General features: G+C 40.0%; 1 protein-coding gene across 2 annotated transcripts; it reads right to left on the minus strand.

Moving 5' to 3' along the window:
• Positions 1 to 2,862: 2,862 nt before the first annotated feature.
• On the minus strand, positions 2,863 to 13,850 carry zc3h4 (zinc finger CCCH-type containing 4). 2 transcript variants are annotated; one of them, XM_043258591.1, is made up of 14 exons: positions 13,549 to 13,850; positions 10,528 to 10,759; positions 9,976 to 10,083; positions 9,617 to 9,848; positions 9,288 to 9,433; positions 8,466 to 8,562; positions 8,209 to 8,345; positions 8,015 to 8,116; positions 7,716 to 7,827; positions 7,460 to 7,569; positions 6,918 to 7,366; positions 6,498 to 6,838; positions 6,071 to 6,313; positions 2,863 to 5,621 (listed from the first exon to the last, which is right to left on the minus strand). In XM_043258591.1, the coding sequence occupies exons 1-14, from the start codon at positions 13,626 to 13,628 to the stop codon at positions 3,997 to 3,999; spliced, it is 4,014 nt and encodes a 1,337-aa protein (XP_043114526.1). In that variant the 5' UTR covers positions 13,629 to 13,850; the 3' UTR covers positions 2,863 to 3,996. The 2 variants fall into 2 exon arrangements, with proteins under 2 accessions (XP_043114526.1, XP_043114527.1); XM_043258592.1 differs by lacking the exon at positions 13,549 to 13,850 and adding an exon at positions 12,813 to 13,453.
• Positions 13,851 to 14,237: the final 387 nt, after the last annotated feature.

The raw sequence follows: 14,237 nt of genomic DNA on the forward strand, positions 1-14,237 counted from the left end.
TTCCATAATGTCTCATTATCTGTGTGAAAAAGATCTTTAGACTATGATTCAGTGACCTCAAAAATTCCCATTACTCCGCTGACAGACAAATCTTATTGAGTCTTCAATAAGGTCACATACATTCATTACGACACTCAGTTTAAAGATTACCGCAGAAACCATGTGAGGACTAAGACCATCCTCCTCCACATATCCTTCCTTGAAAGATCTTATGTCTGTTTTGGTTGAATTAATCAGTGGTTTAGCACTGGAGGGTTCAGCTGCTGGTCAGCTCTGACGCAAAGGGCCAGGATGACCCCCTCGGGTCAACTTTCACCCCCTTCTGAGAAGCCCTCTCAAGTCGTCAATCCATCAAAGATGTTACTGTGTACATTGTATGAATGGGCAGTAAATGGGGAATGCTGAACCAGAGACCAATTTTGCAGGACAATTGACTAGCTAAGTGACCTTACTAGTGGGAATTCTGGGAATTTTGGGATAGGACATGTGGTTTGCATTAGTGCTCTGGAGTGTTTTCACAGTGTTCAGAGCACAGGCCTGTCAGAAGGCATTCTGGGAGGATGACACAGTAAGCTGAGATGGAAAAAGAGCTGTAATTCTACCATGAAATCACACTGGATTCAGACAATTGTGTTTTTACTGATGTGTGGCATATTTTGGATATTCTTATTGTACTTTTTAGTCCTCGTCTATGTATAGAATAAATAAAATTGTGTAGATGCAGCTTAATACGTTATACTTATTACTGTACAGAGGGATTAAAGTAACTATAGTTGGAAGGATGTTGTTAAAGCCTGCCATAAACATAAACAGACAGCGTTTAAACACTTAAACACTAGTTAAGTCACCTTATGTTTCCATTGATGGTCTATTTAGTCTGCTCCTCACAAGCAAACACGGCTGCCAGTGTATGCAGGGATCACTATATAAGATAAGAAAACAATACAAAGGACTGAAATAGAACAAAGAGTGACGGATAAAATATTTATATATTTATCTTTAGCCCAGTCTGAAATTGCTTACTTGTTTTATTGACATGTCACAAAATCGGTGTGATTTACTTCAGCAATTTAATGAGAGCAGACTTGGGAAAAGGCACAGCTCAGCAGGAAAAGAAATAAACAGGCCGTATGACCCATTTAGTGCGGATAGTTCCCAGAGGGCCGAGGGGCTGCTGTGGGAACTTGGTATACTATGAATTGAGTAGTAATTATCATTAAGCAGCTTTTTTACACACGCATATCAAGGTGAAATTAAAAGCTGCTTACTTGGGTATGCATAAAGTGTAACCATATGAAAATAAATAAATAATCATAATTACAAGTACATATGGGGATACGATAATGGCCATAATAATAAGCAATTATTTATTTTTAAAAACCTGTGAAATTGTATCAATTTTATTTTGACTATTTGCAAACATTTTCCCCGCCCATTAAAATTCTGGTGTTTTTATATTTCAAACTTTAAAGCAAAGGACTCATTCCAGGCTATTTTCGTCACAAACCAGATAAATATTTTACATAACAATCTATTTTAATATGTTATTTCCCTTTTATCCACACCAGTGGAATAGGAAGAAAGTGTTTTGAGTGAAAAGGAAGGCTCCACTCATTGACTCAATGAATTTCCCTGTCTGTTTTTTCCAAAGGAAGTCAGTTTTGTTTTTGAGGTCTCTTAAGCAGACATCTCGTTCCCGCTCCAGTGCCTGGCTCAGATCTGTCTTCCCAAGAAAAATGAGTACTGGGTGGAATTCCTCAAAGAGGGCAGGAAATAGGGTGGAGGGACCAAAGAGAAGGTTGTAGTTGTGTCCACATGGGAATCACAAACATGATGGCTATAGAAATTTGGCCTGACGTTTAGCAGGACTTAATCTCCTAAACAGTTCTAGATTGAGAGCAGGGCTTCCAGTTAAAGTAAAACCAAAAATAGGCTGACAGTAAAATGCTTTTATTGGTAGTAGTCTCTGACATTTTGTTTTCCACATAAATACACATAAAAAATAATTGGATATGGTTGCATTAGCTGCAAATGAAATGCCACTTTGCTATTTATTTAATGCCCTATAAATTACATAAACATACATTTTTATTTAAGAAATGAAAACAGCAATTATAATACCTTTAGGTAATTTCATAAGTTTCAAAAAAGTCTCAAAAAGTTGAAAACATTTAGTGACATAGCATATGCTAGTGCATCATTCTCATGAAGTATGAACTTTTCTATTTTCAATTAGTGTTGACGGTAGATATCCGTGACAGGCAGCTGTACTTTTTGTTCTGAGAAAAGCTTTGCATACAGTTTAATACAAAGGATCTGGGCTAAAATAAGCTACTTTATAAGAACATTACGCAAATTTAGCCTCTGTTTAATCAAGGCCAGTTTCCCCTGCCAAAGAAAATTAACACTCTTGCCACTCCAGTTATAAAAACAGCAGGGAGTGGCGGTACCCCATATAGAAACGTGTTTACAACAGACAAAATGTAAAACAAAGTCTAATCTATTTCTGTGGTTTCTCATTTTAGGGATGCTGTACTGTGATAAATGGGACTTTTAACTTAACTGAGATTTCAGTGCCAAAAAGGTAACCTACATTCCTCTTAAAGGGACAGTCCAATTTAAATTAATTCAGTATCTTTATTATATCTTTCCAAAACATTAATTTGGAAGTTTTTTTTTTTGCTTAATTTTGGTGTAAATACAGATATGTTGATGTTTTTTTTCCCCATTCAATGGAGGTGAAAAGTCTTTTTGCCATACCTTTGCACAGAGTAAAAAATGTTGTAGACCTGGAATCTAGAGGAAATGACTCATTCTCACAGATACAACCAACACTGATTCACCCATTGTTCGAGGTCCTGATCGTTTCAATCTGGTATTGCCTTTATTAAATACTTCACAACTTCACCTACAATGAATGGTTACAAAATGTTACCTTTTGTCAAATATGGACACTTTTCAATTTACAAAGCTGTCGTTCTGCAGAGAGGCAACCCAAAGACAAACAAAAAACCCAAGATACTTCAGAGCAGTCGTTGAGAAATACCGCCTGTTTTAGGAGAAGCGCGACAGAGCTGTGAGAAAACAAAACAATGACATGATATATATTCCATCAACATTAGCTGTTGCACAATTCAAGTTAATTTACAAACCAGGTGGGAAGAATATGTACTATACACATGTATATATATATTTATATTTATATATATATATACACATTAATAAAATCGTTCAATCTGACAGCCACGTTACAAAGAAAAAAAGAAAAAGAAAAAAAAAAAAAGCAGACCGCTTAAGTATAAAAAAATAAATTAAAATTATTTCACATGTGACAAACACAAACAACAGTAGGTCTCATCTGTGGAGTGGCATCAACAGACTAAACACGAATTTGAAGCAGTAGGAATATAAGGGGCATCCATACAGACATGAAAAATGAGCTAACTAGTCTATGCAGAGAGGAAACAGAGCTAAAACGTCTTAAAATATCTAAATCACTGGTGGGAAACAAATGAAGTGTGAACTGGTGAACAACGTGGACTAGTTCAGCTCCACCGCAGAAGGCAAAGGGAGTGGCAGTAAATAAAGTCTCCCTGAAGCCAGGTGGAACGAAAAAGTCAGCCGGCAAACTCGAGCAGGATGATATAGTGAGGGTAATGGGTCACAAACCAATGATCATGTTCAGTATAAGCTGATTAAAGTGTTTGTCCTTCACAACGCCAAAATTAATGTAATTCATTGTTTCTTGATGTACACACCCATTGAGGTCCTTAAAATTAACATTTTATTTAAACGTTTCTCATTTGGTTTTAAAATAGACATTTACTTTTTATCTTTCTCTCACTAGTACAGATATAATCCCTCCCGATCCCAACCCGTCTAATAGAAATCTATATGTGAATACTGTGGTGTGTAACCTGGCAAGAGTGAATATCTTTATATATCGGGTATCTGTGACGCCGCACACCTAAAAGTCCTAAAGCGGCTTAGTAGAGTTCACTGGCAAAAAGGTGACGCTGTGGGGTCAAAGCCTTTGAAAACGTCTTTTAGAGAGGCATTGTCCTGTTCAGCCACGTCAGGCTGTGCAGGGCTATTACCACCAAACGGGCTGCCAGTTCCGCTCGGCTTGTTGACCTGCTTTACCATAGTGAACAGTGTGGATACAGGAAGATTGTGGACTCCTGTGGGCTGCTCCGATGAACCAGCAGGGCCCTGACCAGCTGCGGATGGACCGCCTGCGGCAGGGGCCCCTGCAGTAGTCCCTGCATTAGGTGAAGGTGAAGGTTTGGGTCGAGGGCGGTTATAGCTGTTGTAGCGATCCGTAGTCTGCTCCGTTAAGCTTTTCTCTGGTTCTGGCTGGTCCAGCGCAGACTTGCGGACAAACAGTGGCTCTTTAGACTTCGGTTTAGATGAAGCCGCTGTATTTTCACTTGACTTGGGCTCAGGGGGAGGACTAGTGTTTCTAGAGGCCCCTGAACCCTCAGGTTTGTCTGAACCCTGAGTCCGAGGGTCGTACAGACTGATGCCACTCAGCACGCTACTGCCACCGCCACCTCCGCCACTACCTACACCACCACCAGCTCCCACGCTTCGAACTGACCCTCCTGCTGACAGCAGCCGAGGGTCATAGGGTGCAATGGTGGGGCTGGAGGAAGGTGGAGATAAGGAGGCAGCTGGGGGAGATCCTTGAGGAGCAGATGCCTCCAAAGCGGACTTGAGGGCTGATTTTTGTGGCTGGAGTCTGGGGTCGGCAGGGGTTTTTCGTGCCATGCGAGGGTCAATGGGCTTCTCGGTAGAGACGGACGGAGGTGATGAGATTCCTGTAGAAGCACCTTGAGAAGGACTGGATGAAGAGGCGTTGACTGTTTTGAGGATGCGAGAGAGCAGTTCAAAGTCTGGTAGGGAAGAAGAGGACTGGCTCGGTGGCTCAGCAGGAGGAGCAGCAGGAGGGAGAGAAACAGATTGGTGAGGGGGCTGTGTGCGGGACAGACGAGGATCCATGGCTGTAACTGGAGGGATGCCAGGGGGCAGTGGAAGCAAATCCTGTTTAGGAATCGGAATAGGGATGAGGTCTTCAGGACTCCACAGCACCGCCTTAGAAAATGAAGGCTTGTTCAGTACTACATCCTTTTTGATGTGGCTGAACTGCTGTAGTTGGGAGCGGGGATCACGTAAAGCCATGCCCATTAAAGGGTCAAGGGGAATGGGAACAGGCTTGTCCCTCAGCATCCTTTCACCTTCCTCTTCTTCATTACTGGCTGGGGCGGTCAACGGTGGGGGTTTGTACACAAGTGGGGGCTCAGGTTTAGGAGCATGGGTGGCTGCATGCCGGGCAAGACGGGGGTCTGAAGGAGTAGGAGATAGAGTGGATGAAGCACTGGCTTCGGGGGCCTGAGAAGAGTCTGTGGTGCGGGATAGTCGTGGGTCTCGTGCTAGCCGGGGGTCTGCAGGTCGACTAGGCGCCTGAGCAGGCTGAGACTTTTGTAGACGAGGGTCACTGGGTGCTCCGTCGGGCTTGGCAGGGCCTTGGGTCTGTGTTTGTTGCCGCAAGGTTTTAAGAATGGAAGTGACACTGCCACCACCGTCTTCATCTTCACTGGAATACCAGTTTGCAGAATCTCCTAAAAGTAAAATGGAGGTGCAGAGATCAATAGGACTTTCTTTTAACTGGTAATCTCATCTAAGAACATCAGCCTATGTAAGTTTGCAAGAAAGCACCATCTAGTGGAGAGACAAGATTTTTTGTGGCAAGATTGCACAACCCCAGGCCAGAGGATGTTTACAGTATTATGAGGTCCTGGGCAGGGTCAAGCTTTGAGCAGAGCCCTTGAGATGTTTCCTTCCCAGAAATAGCCTTGGCAACATATACATTTGAAGTTAGCGCTTTGAAAACCTCAGCTATTTGTATGACAAAAATGTCAATCTAAAAACGTCAGTTTGTTTTTAAAGTACTTCGGTAGAAAGAAAACAATCTTGTATAAAAGCTATGCCTGTTGATTCTGCAGAAAATATGCATCATATCATCTAGTATTTAAATGCTGCAAGCAAAGGCAGTATTTTTCATTAGTACCTTCATTCTCCCTCTCAGTCCCTCCTCCTTCGGCCAGCCTCCTGGCTCTCTCCTCATCCTCCTGTTGTTTTTGCTGGAGTCTCATAAACAGCACACGCTGCGCTGGGGGCAGGAAATCTGGCACTGCTATCCCAGGCTGATTAGATGGGCCTACATTAGCTGCACCCTCTGTGCTACCAGAGTTCTGGTTCCCAGGTGACTGATCATTGAAGTTTCCACCACCCACACCTTGAAAGTTGTCACCTGTACCGGGAAGCGAAGAATGGGGCTGAGTACTAATCTCTTTTCTCAGAAGTAGAGTAGAATAGGACAATAAAGCAGTTCACATGAGCTCAAATAGTACAGCATGGTTTGGCTCTCAGGCAATGCATGTACTGATAAAAGGTAATATAAATAAAAGGACTGAAGTTAAAATACAAAAACTCACCATCTCTTCCACTTCCATCTATCGACATGGCTTGCTGTTGCTGGTAGAAGTTATCATAAAAGTTGCTACCAGATGGTCCACCACCTGGAGGCATCATGCCTGGGTTTGGAGGACCATCTCCCTGGCCAAAGTTCTGCATCATTGGCAGTCCTGTTCCCATTGATGGAGGGCCTTGATTCATGTTAGATGGGCCCATCGGAGGCATATCATGAGGACCGCCTGGACCTATGTGTCCTGGTGGTGGGGCCCCAGGAAAGCGAGGTGGAGGTGCACCTGGGGGACCTGCAGGTGGTCCCTGAGGTCCTGCAGCACCTGCAGCAGCATTCCCAGGACCTGGTCCTCTGTAAAAGAGTCTGTGTCAGTATAAATTGTATTTGGCTAGTAAGTAAACCAAAATGACTTTACAGAAAGATAACTAACCTGACACCCAGTTTTTGTGCAAGCTGTCCTGTAGGTTTGACCACAATCTCAAATAAGGAAGGAATCTTCTTTCCAGCATTTCCTCCACAAGCAGGTGGTGGACCCATAGGTGGTGGAGGGCCGCCATTGGGGTTTGGTGGGCCTTGGAAGGTGCTTCCATCTGGGCAGGGAGGAGGGGGGCCTGGGCATGGCCCAACTCCAGGACCAGGAACAGGGCCAGCACCAGGGCCTGGAGCGGTTGGACCACCACTTGGAGGGATATTACCATGTGGGGCACTAGGCATTCCAAAGTCTGCGGGTGCAGAGGAATCCCCTGGAGTAGGCCTTGGTGGAGTTGGAAGAAGACCAACACCAGGGGGTGGCTTTGGAAGAGGGTTAATGCCTTGCTTTTTAAGTTCCTCAACCTCTTTCTCATCTTCTGCACCAGCTTCTGCATCCTCTGCCAGCATCTTCAATGTAAATAATATGAGAAGGGTCACTCTAAGTGCATAGAAACAACAATGAGAGAACTGATCTGAATTTTAAATAACTGTAAAGGTAACCTTATCCAGCAGCTCTTGAGTATCTTCTGTTAGGGATTCATGGGAGAACATACACTCCTCACCATTCACACAGTTCCCTGTGGTATGGAAAAGCTTGCAAGGGAAATCACGTGCAGTGGAGTCAAGGACTTATTTCGACACAAAGATTCATCATCATGAGTGCATGACTGTACCATGAAAATGTCCTAAAATAATAATAATAATAATAATAAACACTAATGAGAATACCAGCAAGCAAAGCAAGAGCAAAGGATATCATGCATGTAGGGACAGTTTTCAGCTCGCGCACAGAAGCCAGTGATGTAGAATTTGCAGAGTTCTTTCTTCTTAGGTAGCTCAATGTCATGACTGAAGTTACAGTGGTCACCCTGATGATACATTGACAGCATTTAACAAACAAATACATCATGTTGTCCACAAAGTCATAAGTGATTTTGCATCATCTTATTAGTGATGATACTTATACAATACTTTCTTTTAATGCTCTCAAAGACAATGGTATCTAGATTGGTGGATGTTACTTGTCAAATAAATTGTAACACAAAGTTAGCTTACCCATGTACAGCGGCCCTCAATGTAGTATTTACAGATGGCTTTGCCCTTCTTGTCCGGCCCATGTTTCTCCTGATCATTCCTCCTTGGGCCTCCAGATCCATCCTAAAGCAGTCAGAGAACAAATAATTCAGTTGCAAATTTAGGTTTTGCTGTTTAATAATGAACTAAGAGGACAATCTAAAAAACTGTCTTACCCCCATGTCCATATCTCCGCTGTTATCTTCATCGGGACCCTGGTCTCCTCCACGGCCCCTCCCTCGATTTCTCCCTCTACCCCGGTTCATTCCTCGACCTCCTTTGCCTCTCCCACGACCTCGCCCACCTTTTCCACCTGAAGGAAACAAAATTAAGTTTAGAAATAATGAATACTCAAACAAATAATACTTTACCTTCAAAGCTGATCTGCGATTTAGGTGTGTTTTTACATCTTTTATTCAAGAGAAGAACTCACCCCGCCCTCTGTCCTTTGATTTCCTGTACTGATTTAGCTCTTTTGAGTAGTCATCATAGTCATCGTCTCCCATGTTGTCAAAGTCATCATCTCCATACTACCAAAAAAAAAAAAAAAAAAAAAAACATGTCTTAAGTTTAGGTCATGACTGATTTAATTTCTACAACTTGCCAAGCAGTAATGACAGATAGAATAATGCCAGTTATGGGATAGTTTGTGATATAACTTTTATAGACTGTAGTCACGAAATGCAAGTTAAACTACTTTCTATTAGGCCTGGATGATTAAAGAAAAAAAAAATAAAGAAAAAAATCACAATCTCGATTCATACAAGAATGCAATCTCATTTATAAATGAGGGAGATTCACTTCCCACTTCCTTTAAGGTTCTGTGCCAATTGAAAACAAAAAAGCACAGGTTCTATTTACTTATTTTTTTTTATTTATTATTGTTAATGTTCTCTTATGTTAAACAAATTACAAAAGCAAATGGTTCTATTCAATTACTTTAATTTATTATTTATTATCAATTACTTTATGTTCAACAACTTATGTTTTACATTTCACTTTAAGTGGTCTTAAATAAAGAAAAGAGAAAATTCTTGTTACTCGAGAAATGTATTATACTGAATGTGTGGGCTTGTTTGTACTTAATTTGTAATAAATTTTGGATGAAAAAATAAGAATCATTTAAAAGAACTGTGATCTCAATTCACATTTTATCAAAAATTGTGCTGCCCTACTTTCTATTGATTGGAAATTTAAAAAAAAAATCCCCTAATAATAACTTGATAAAGTTAATAACTTGAAAATTATGACCCACCTCCATCTCATCGTACATGCCATCACCATCATCATTCTCTCCACCCATTTTGCCCCGTCCTCTCCCTCTGCCTCCTCCTCTCCCACTACGTCCCCTCATTGGTCCTCTGCCTCGACCTCTGTGGTTCTTCATGCGGTTTTTGCCACCTGTGTGACAGTAATAAGGGTCACTAGATGTAATTACACAAATGCTGACACACTGGTATCAATTCACACACATCTTTGAGGCAGATGAAATATGCAGAAACTTAACCTGATGATTGTTAGAAATAAATCATACCACTTTTGTTAAACTGCATCAGAAAATTTATCCATGACAATAACATTCACCTCTGCCACGTGGACCACCTCCGACCTCTTTGGCCTTGCGGTACTGGTTCAGTTCCTTGGTGAAATCATCATAGTCATCATCGCCCATGTCCTCATCTTCTTCACCTTCATATGTTTCCTCCTCGTAGTCATCATAGCCACCATACCCCTGCTTGTCCATCTTCATATAGCCACCCTTCTTTGGCATGGGACCGCCATGACCAGAGGGAGCAGGAGGGTACCCTCCTTGAGACTAAAAATAGGAACCAAAATACAGGCTTGGATTAAAACCAAATCTGAATGGCTGACTGATATAGGAAATTGTTGTGGCGTGAATGTTACTTTTAATAAAACAAGACATGTTTTATTTGTTTACTCACAGTGGGAGGATACTGAGGGCTGTATTCCCTGTATTTTCTCTTTTCACTAGGACTGTAATCTGATTCGTCACTGTAGTCCGAGTGGTCATCGCTGGAGGATGCGTGTCGCTGCATTGCACACAAATATATTTGAGATGATGATATACTGTCATTCGAAGGTTTGTGGTCAGTATATATTTTTTATTATTTTATTCAGCTTGGACACATTAAACTGATCAAATGTAACAATGACGGCGTTTCAAAATATTTTGAGCAACTATTTTAAAAGTAACTATTTTAAGCAATTTTATCAATATGAATCACAAGTTTCCACATAATCATTCATCAGAAACAGTTTTGACATTAATAACAATAACAAATGTTTCTTGAGCAGCAAATCTTCATATTAGAATGATTTCTAAAGGGTCATGTGATACTGAAAAATAGAAGAATGTCTGCAATCAGAGGAATATATATTTTTTGTAGTAATATTTCACAGTATGTTTTTTTCTGTATTCTGATCAAATGAAAGAATAAGAGATTTTGAAAAAACACATTAGATAAATCACTCACCTTGTGCTTAGATTTACGCTTTTTCTTGGCCCTCCTTTTTTCTTTTTCACGCTCTCTCTCCCTCTTTCTCTTTCTTCTCCGCCGATGTGACTTTTCATCATCTGATTCACTGGCATGGCGCTCCTTGCTTCGGCGGGGTTTATCCTGGGGATCAGCTCCCTCACCACTGGGCATCTCTGCCTCTCCGCCGTCATCCTCCAGCTCGCCTTCTTCCAGTTCCCCATCTTCGTGCCTGTTTTACAAAATGCACAATGAATGCCACAACTCTGAACAGGATTACATGGGAAATTATTATTTTTTTGACTCACTGTCATATGATAACTCTTATTTGCTTCTAGTATAACTGGTTCATTTAAAAAAAAAAAAAAAAAGGATACTGTTGTCAAACTGTGCAGAACAGAACTTTCAATCTATTAATTGCTTTTTAAGTGGGCCTTCATTCTGACAAAATGATTTCCGCTGGTTGGGCTATTAACAACTCACTTGTCATTACACTGCAGATAGCTAAGCAAAATTGAGACGTCTTAACTGATTTTAATGACATATTATTACAATATTTCAAACTATAAACAGTAAGGATAGAGCTGAAGGGCAAGAGAGAACTCTGACCAGGGCTGCCAACCTACAGATGCAATACTTTAATTTAGTTGCTTCAGTCATCATACTAAGGCTGTCAAATGTTCACTGATGCTTTGTGCCCTACTAAGAACTCAAAGCCACTGTTTATAGGAGATCTAACAAGTATATACAGGATAGGGACAGGGCAGGGACAGCCCTTTTAAACTCCTATACAGTAATAAGGTGTTGCCACATAAGACAAAGAAGCACTGACAAAACATTATCACCTAACCCCTCAACTTTGGCCTATAAAAACAACAGGTCTGTGCAATGCAACCTCTAACAAGAGCATATGTGATTCCAGATGAACTGCAACGCAATATTCAAACATTACAAGATAAATTATTACCACAGAAGATAAATCAGCTGCTAAATTCTTATAAATGCATCACATTCTCTTTAACAAGTGCAAAAAAAGCAATCATCACGTGATGACAATACATAATTAATACACCCAGACATGTAACAAACAGTCTAAAGTCTTCACGAGGGTCTTAATCCATGCACTCTATAAACTTTACTGAAAGATACAACTCATTTCACTTAAATCTTCAACTTTAAGGTACTTCTAAAGCTTTGTACAATTACAATATATATTCCAATGTCCGTTTCAACTGGCTGTGTCAGTCAAATCTTTGATTTATTGGAGCTAAACTGAAGCAAGTCATCTACTTTTCTGAACATTTCAGTCCTAAACGTACTACAGAGAGAATGAATTAATGAATTATACCGGCATTAACAACAAATCCTTGTCTCTGTTTGCCAAAAAGACTTTACCACAAGAATTGTAAATAAAAATCTAAAAGGTTTTAAACAACCACAACTTCACTTGCAAGAATAATCTTTCACTCCTCCAAGTTTTTGCATTGTACATTCAAAAACAGATCAGACACAATACATTACAAGGGCCACACTTGTATTATTTCCTTATATTAATGCACCTTGGGAAAACTGACAACTGCTAAAAGGAATAAAGTGCCTAAACATCTAGCGTTGACAGCTACCTCTAATAATAATAATAATAATAAAAAAGTTACAGTTTGCTTACTGTAACTATACAATAAGGCACATTTCATGCAAAAACAAAATGTTGGCCTCTAAATTTCTGTTAATGAACTGAAAATACTTACTCTGAAATACTAATTTATGCATAAATGACTTTTAAGGGAGGTGAGAGGTTGCATTTTTGGGCATTTGCAAACAATGGTGGTAGGGTTTAGCACATTTGTGTTTTGCTTCATGTTTTGGTAATACCTTGAATGCTTTTGAGACATTGGAGAAAGCACTGGTTCATGTGGGATGTATGTGCACCCAAAACTAACTAGAAAGCAAAACTAAAATATGAAAAAACAGGGAAACCTACAAATTATTAACAATCTAGATTATTTTTCTACGGTTAACAAAATTAATCGATTTGGAGAACTTGAGGAACAGTACTTAAGCCAAAACATCTTCAAAAATAAGTGAACAAATAATTAACAGCAAAGTACAAGAAATGACTATTTGGAAAAATAGCGGTAAGATTACAGAGTTTACATTAACGTTGCTAACTTTAAAATACAAACGCAAAACTCAAACATGCAAAACCCTAAAGAAATGAGCATATATATTGAAGTTATTTAAGTGAGATCCCCAATAAATCCAAGTGCGTAGCTCGTGACACTTACCAGATATGCTAAGTGCTAAACTCTAACAAATTAACATCGCCTAGCGTAAATAACGCTCCTCCGCAAAGATAAACTGAATCGCACAATATTCGATTAATAATTAAATTAAATTGAAGAACGATTAATCAAGCGGAGAACTTTTAAACCATGCTAGTCCGTCGCTTTTCATTAGCTTCCGTTAGCCGTGTTATTGTTGTATTTCAATTGTAAGTCATGTGCTAACTGTTAGCACTGCTAGCTTTAGCGTTGTCCAGGCCTCGCGATGGTTAAAGATACAAATTCCTTAATGAATTACCGGGGTTGCATTTTTTACCGTTTATCGGCCACATTACATGCAGCGCGCTTCTGGCATTAAGTCGAATTTTAGTTTTGTGTTAATAACCAAGAAGTGTTTTTCTTTTGTCCGTCTGTTCTGTATCTGTGATGAAAACGCCGAATTACTGGAGCAGTGTTTTGGCGTGGTGGCCCCTTGGTCTTCGATCGCTTAAAAAGCTTCGAAAAGTGAATGAAAACGTAAATTTGATCATATTCTGATTATTTTCCTGATTCGCTTATGACCTTCCAGACTGCGCTGTGTAACGTTTCAAGATGGCGTTTCGTTACCTCTGTACGTTCCCAGAAAAGGCGACTTTAATCCCTTTGAAAGAAAAAAAGCAAATGCCCGTGCTTTTTGTTTTTGGAAAAAAAGCAAAGGACAAATCAATAGTTGGATAGAAATATGATGATATTACTCGACCTTTCGTCAGTGAGAAGACTGTTGTGTTCGTGGTTGGCTGTTGGGGAGTTTGGATGGACAGTCATGCTTTCCACAGCCATTTCCTCTAACGTACTACATTCAGTGCAAAAAATCAACTGTCTTATGCGTTACTTGACTTTGATCTACTTGTTGATTGGCTTTAGGAAGAGATTCAGTTCATAGTAGTCAATTCCCCACTAACAGTTTAAAAGAGAAACAGGTTGAAAACGTTCCTGAGGTTCTCCGTCCTACAGTTGCGATGTGAAATGAAACTCATTCACTTAAAATGGCGACGCTTCTTCTCCGAGGAGAAGGGGCGGGATTAGCGAGGTGACGTCGTCTGTCACGGAAATGACCGATCGGGTCACGAAGAACAAATACGTTAGCTTTTTCTGTATTTCTTTTTTTTTTTAAATCGAAGTCCGCTCTATAATAACTTTTATTAATTATTCACAATTCATATTGTGATTCCAGAAGCTTCAAGATCCGCATGATCTTAAGTGAAAGTGAAATTATGATTTAATATTTTTTTCATTCACACCGTGACAGCTTTTCTTGATACAGTTGAATAGGCTATTTAGTATTGTATTTAGTGGCGTAAATAAACATTTCAATAAACATAATTGTATATTTTACCCCCTGTGTGGATAAGACTAATAAGTAATTTTTCAGATTACACTGCTAAATCA

Source organism: Puntigrus tetrazona, chromosome 15 (assembly GCF_018831695.1).
Source record: "Puntigrus tetrazona isolate hp1 chromosome 15, ASM1883169v1, whole genome shotgun sequence".
Taxonomy (NCBI): Eukaryota; Metazoa; Chordata; class Actinopteri; order Cypriniformes; family Cyprinidae; genus Puntigrus; species Puntigrus tetrazona.

What these genes read in the sequence shown, in the direction of transcription:
- zc3h4 (XM_043258591.1), bottom strand. Translation starts at nt 13,628, where the DNA reads ATGGCTGTGGAAAGCATGACTGTCCATCCAAACTCCCCAACAGCCAAC. An exon ending in TTGAGGGCCGCTGTACATGG is followed by an intron (nt 7,828 to 8,014) that starts GTAAGCTAACTT and finishes ATGTATCATCAG; the next exon opens with GGTGACCACTGTAACTTCAG. An exon ending in GACTGAGAGGGAGAATGAAG is followed by an intron (nt 5,622 to 6,070) that starts GTACTAATGAAA and finishes TTTTACTTTTAG; the next exon opens with GAGATTCTGCAAACTGGTAT.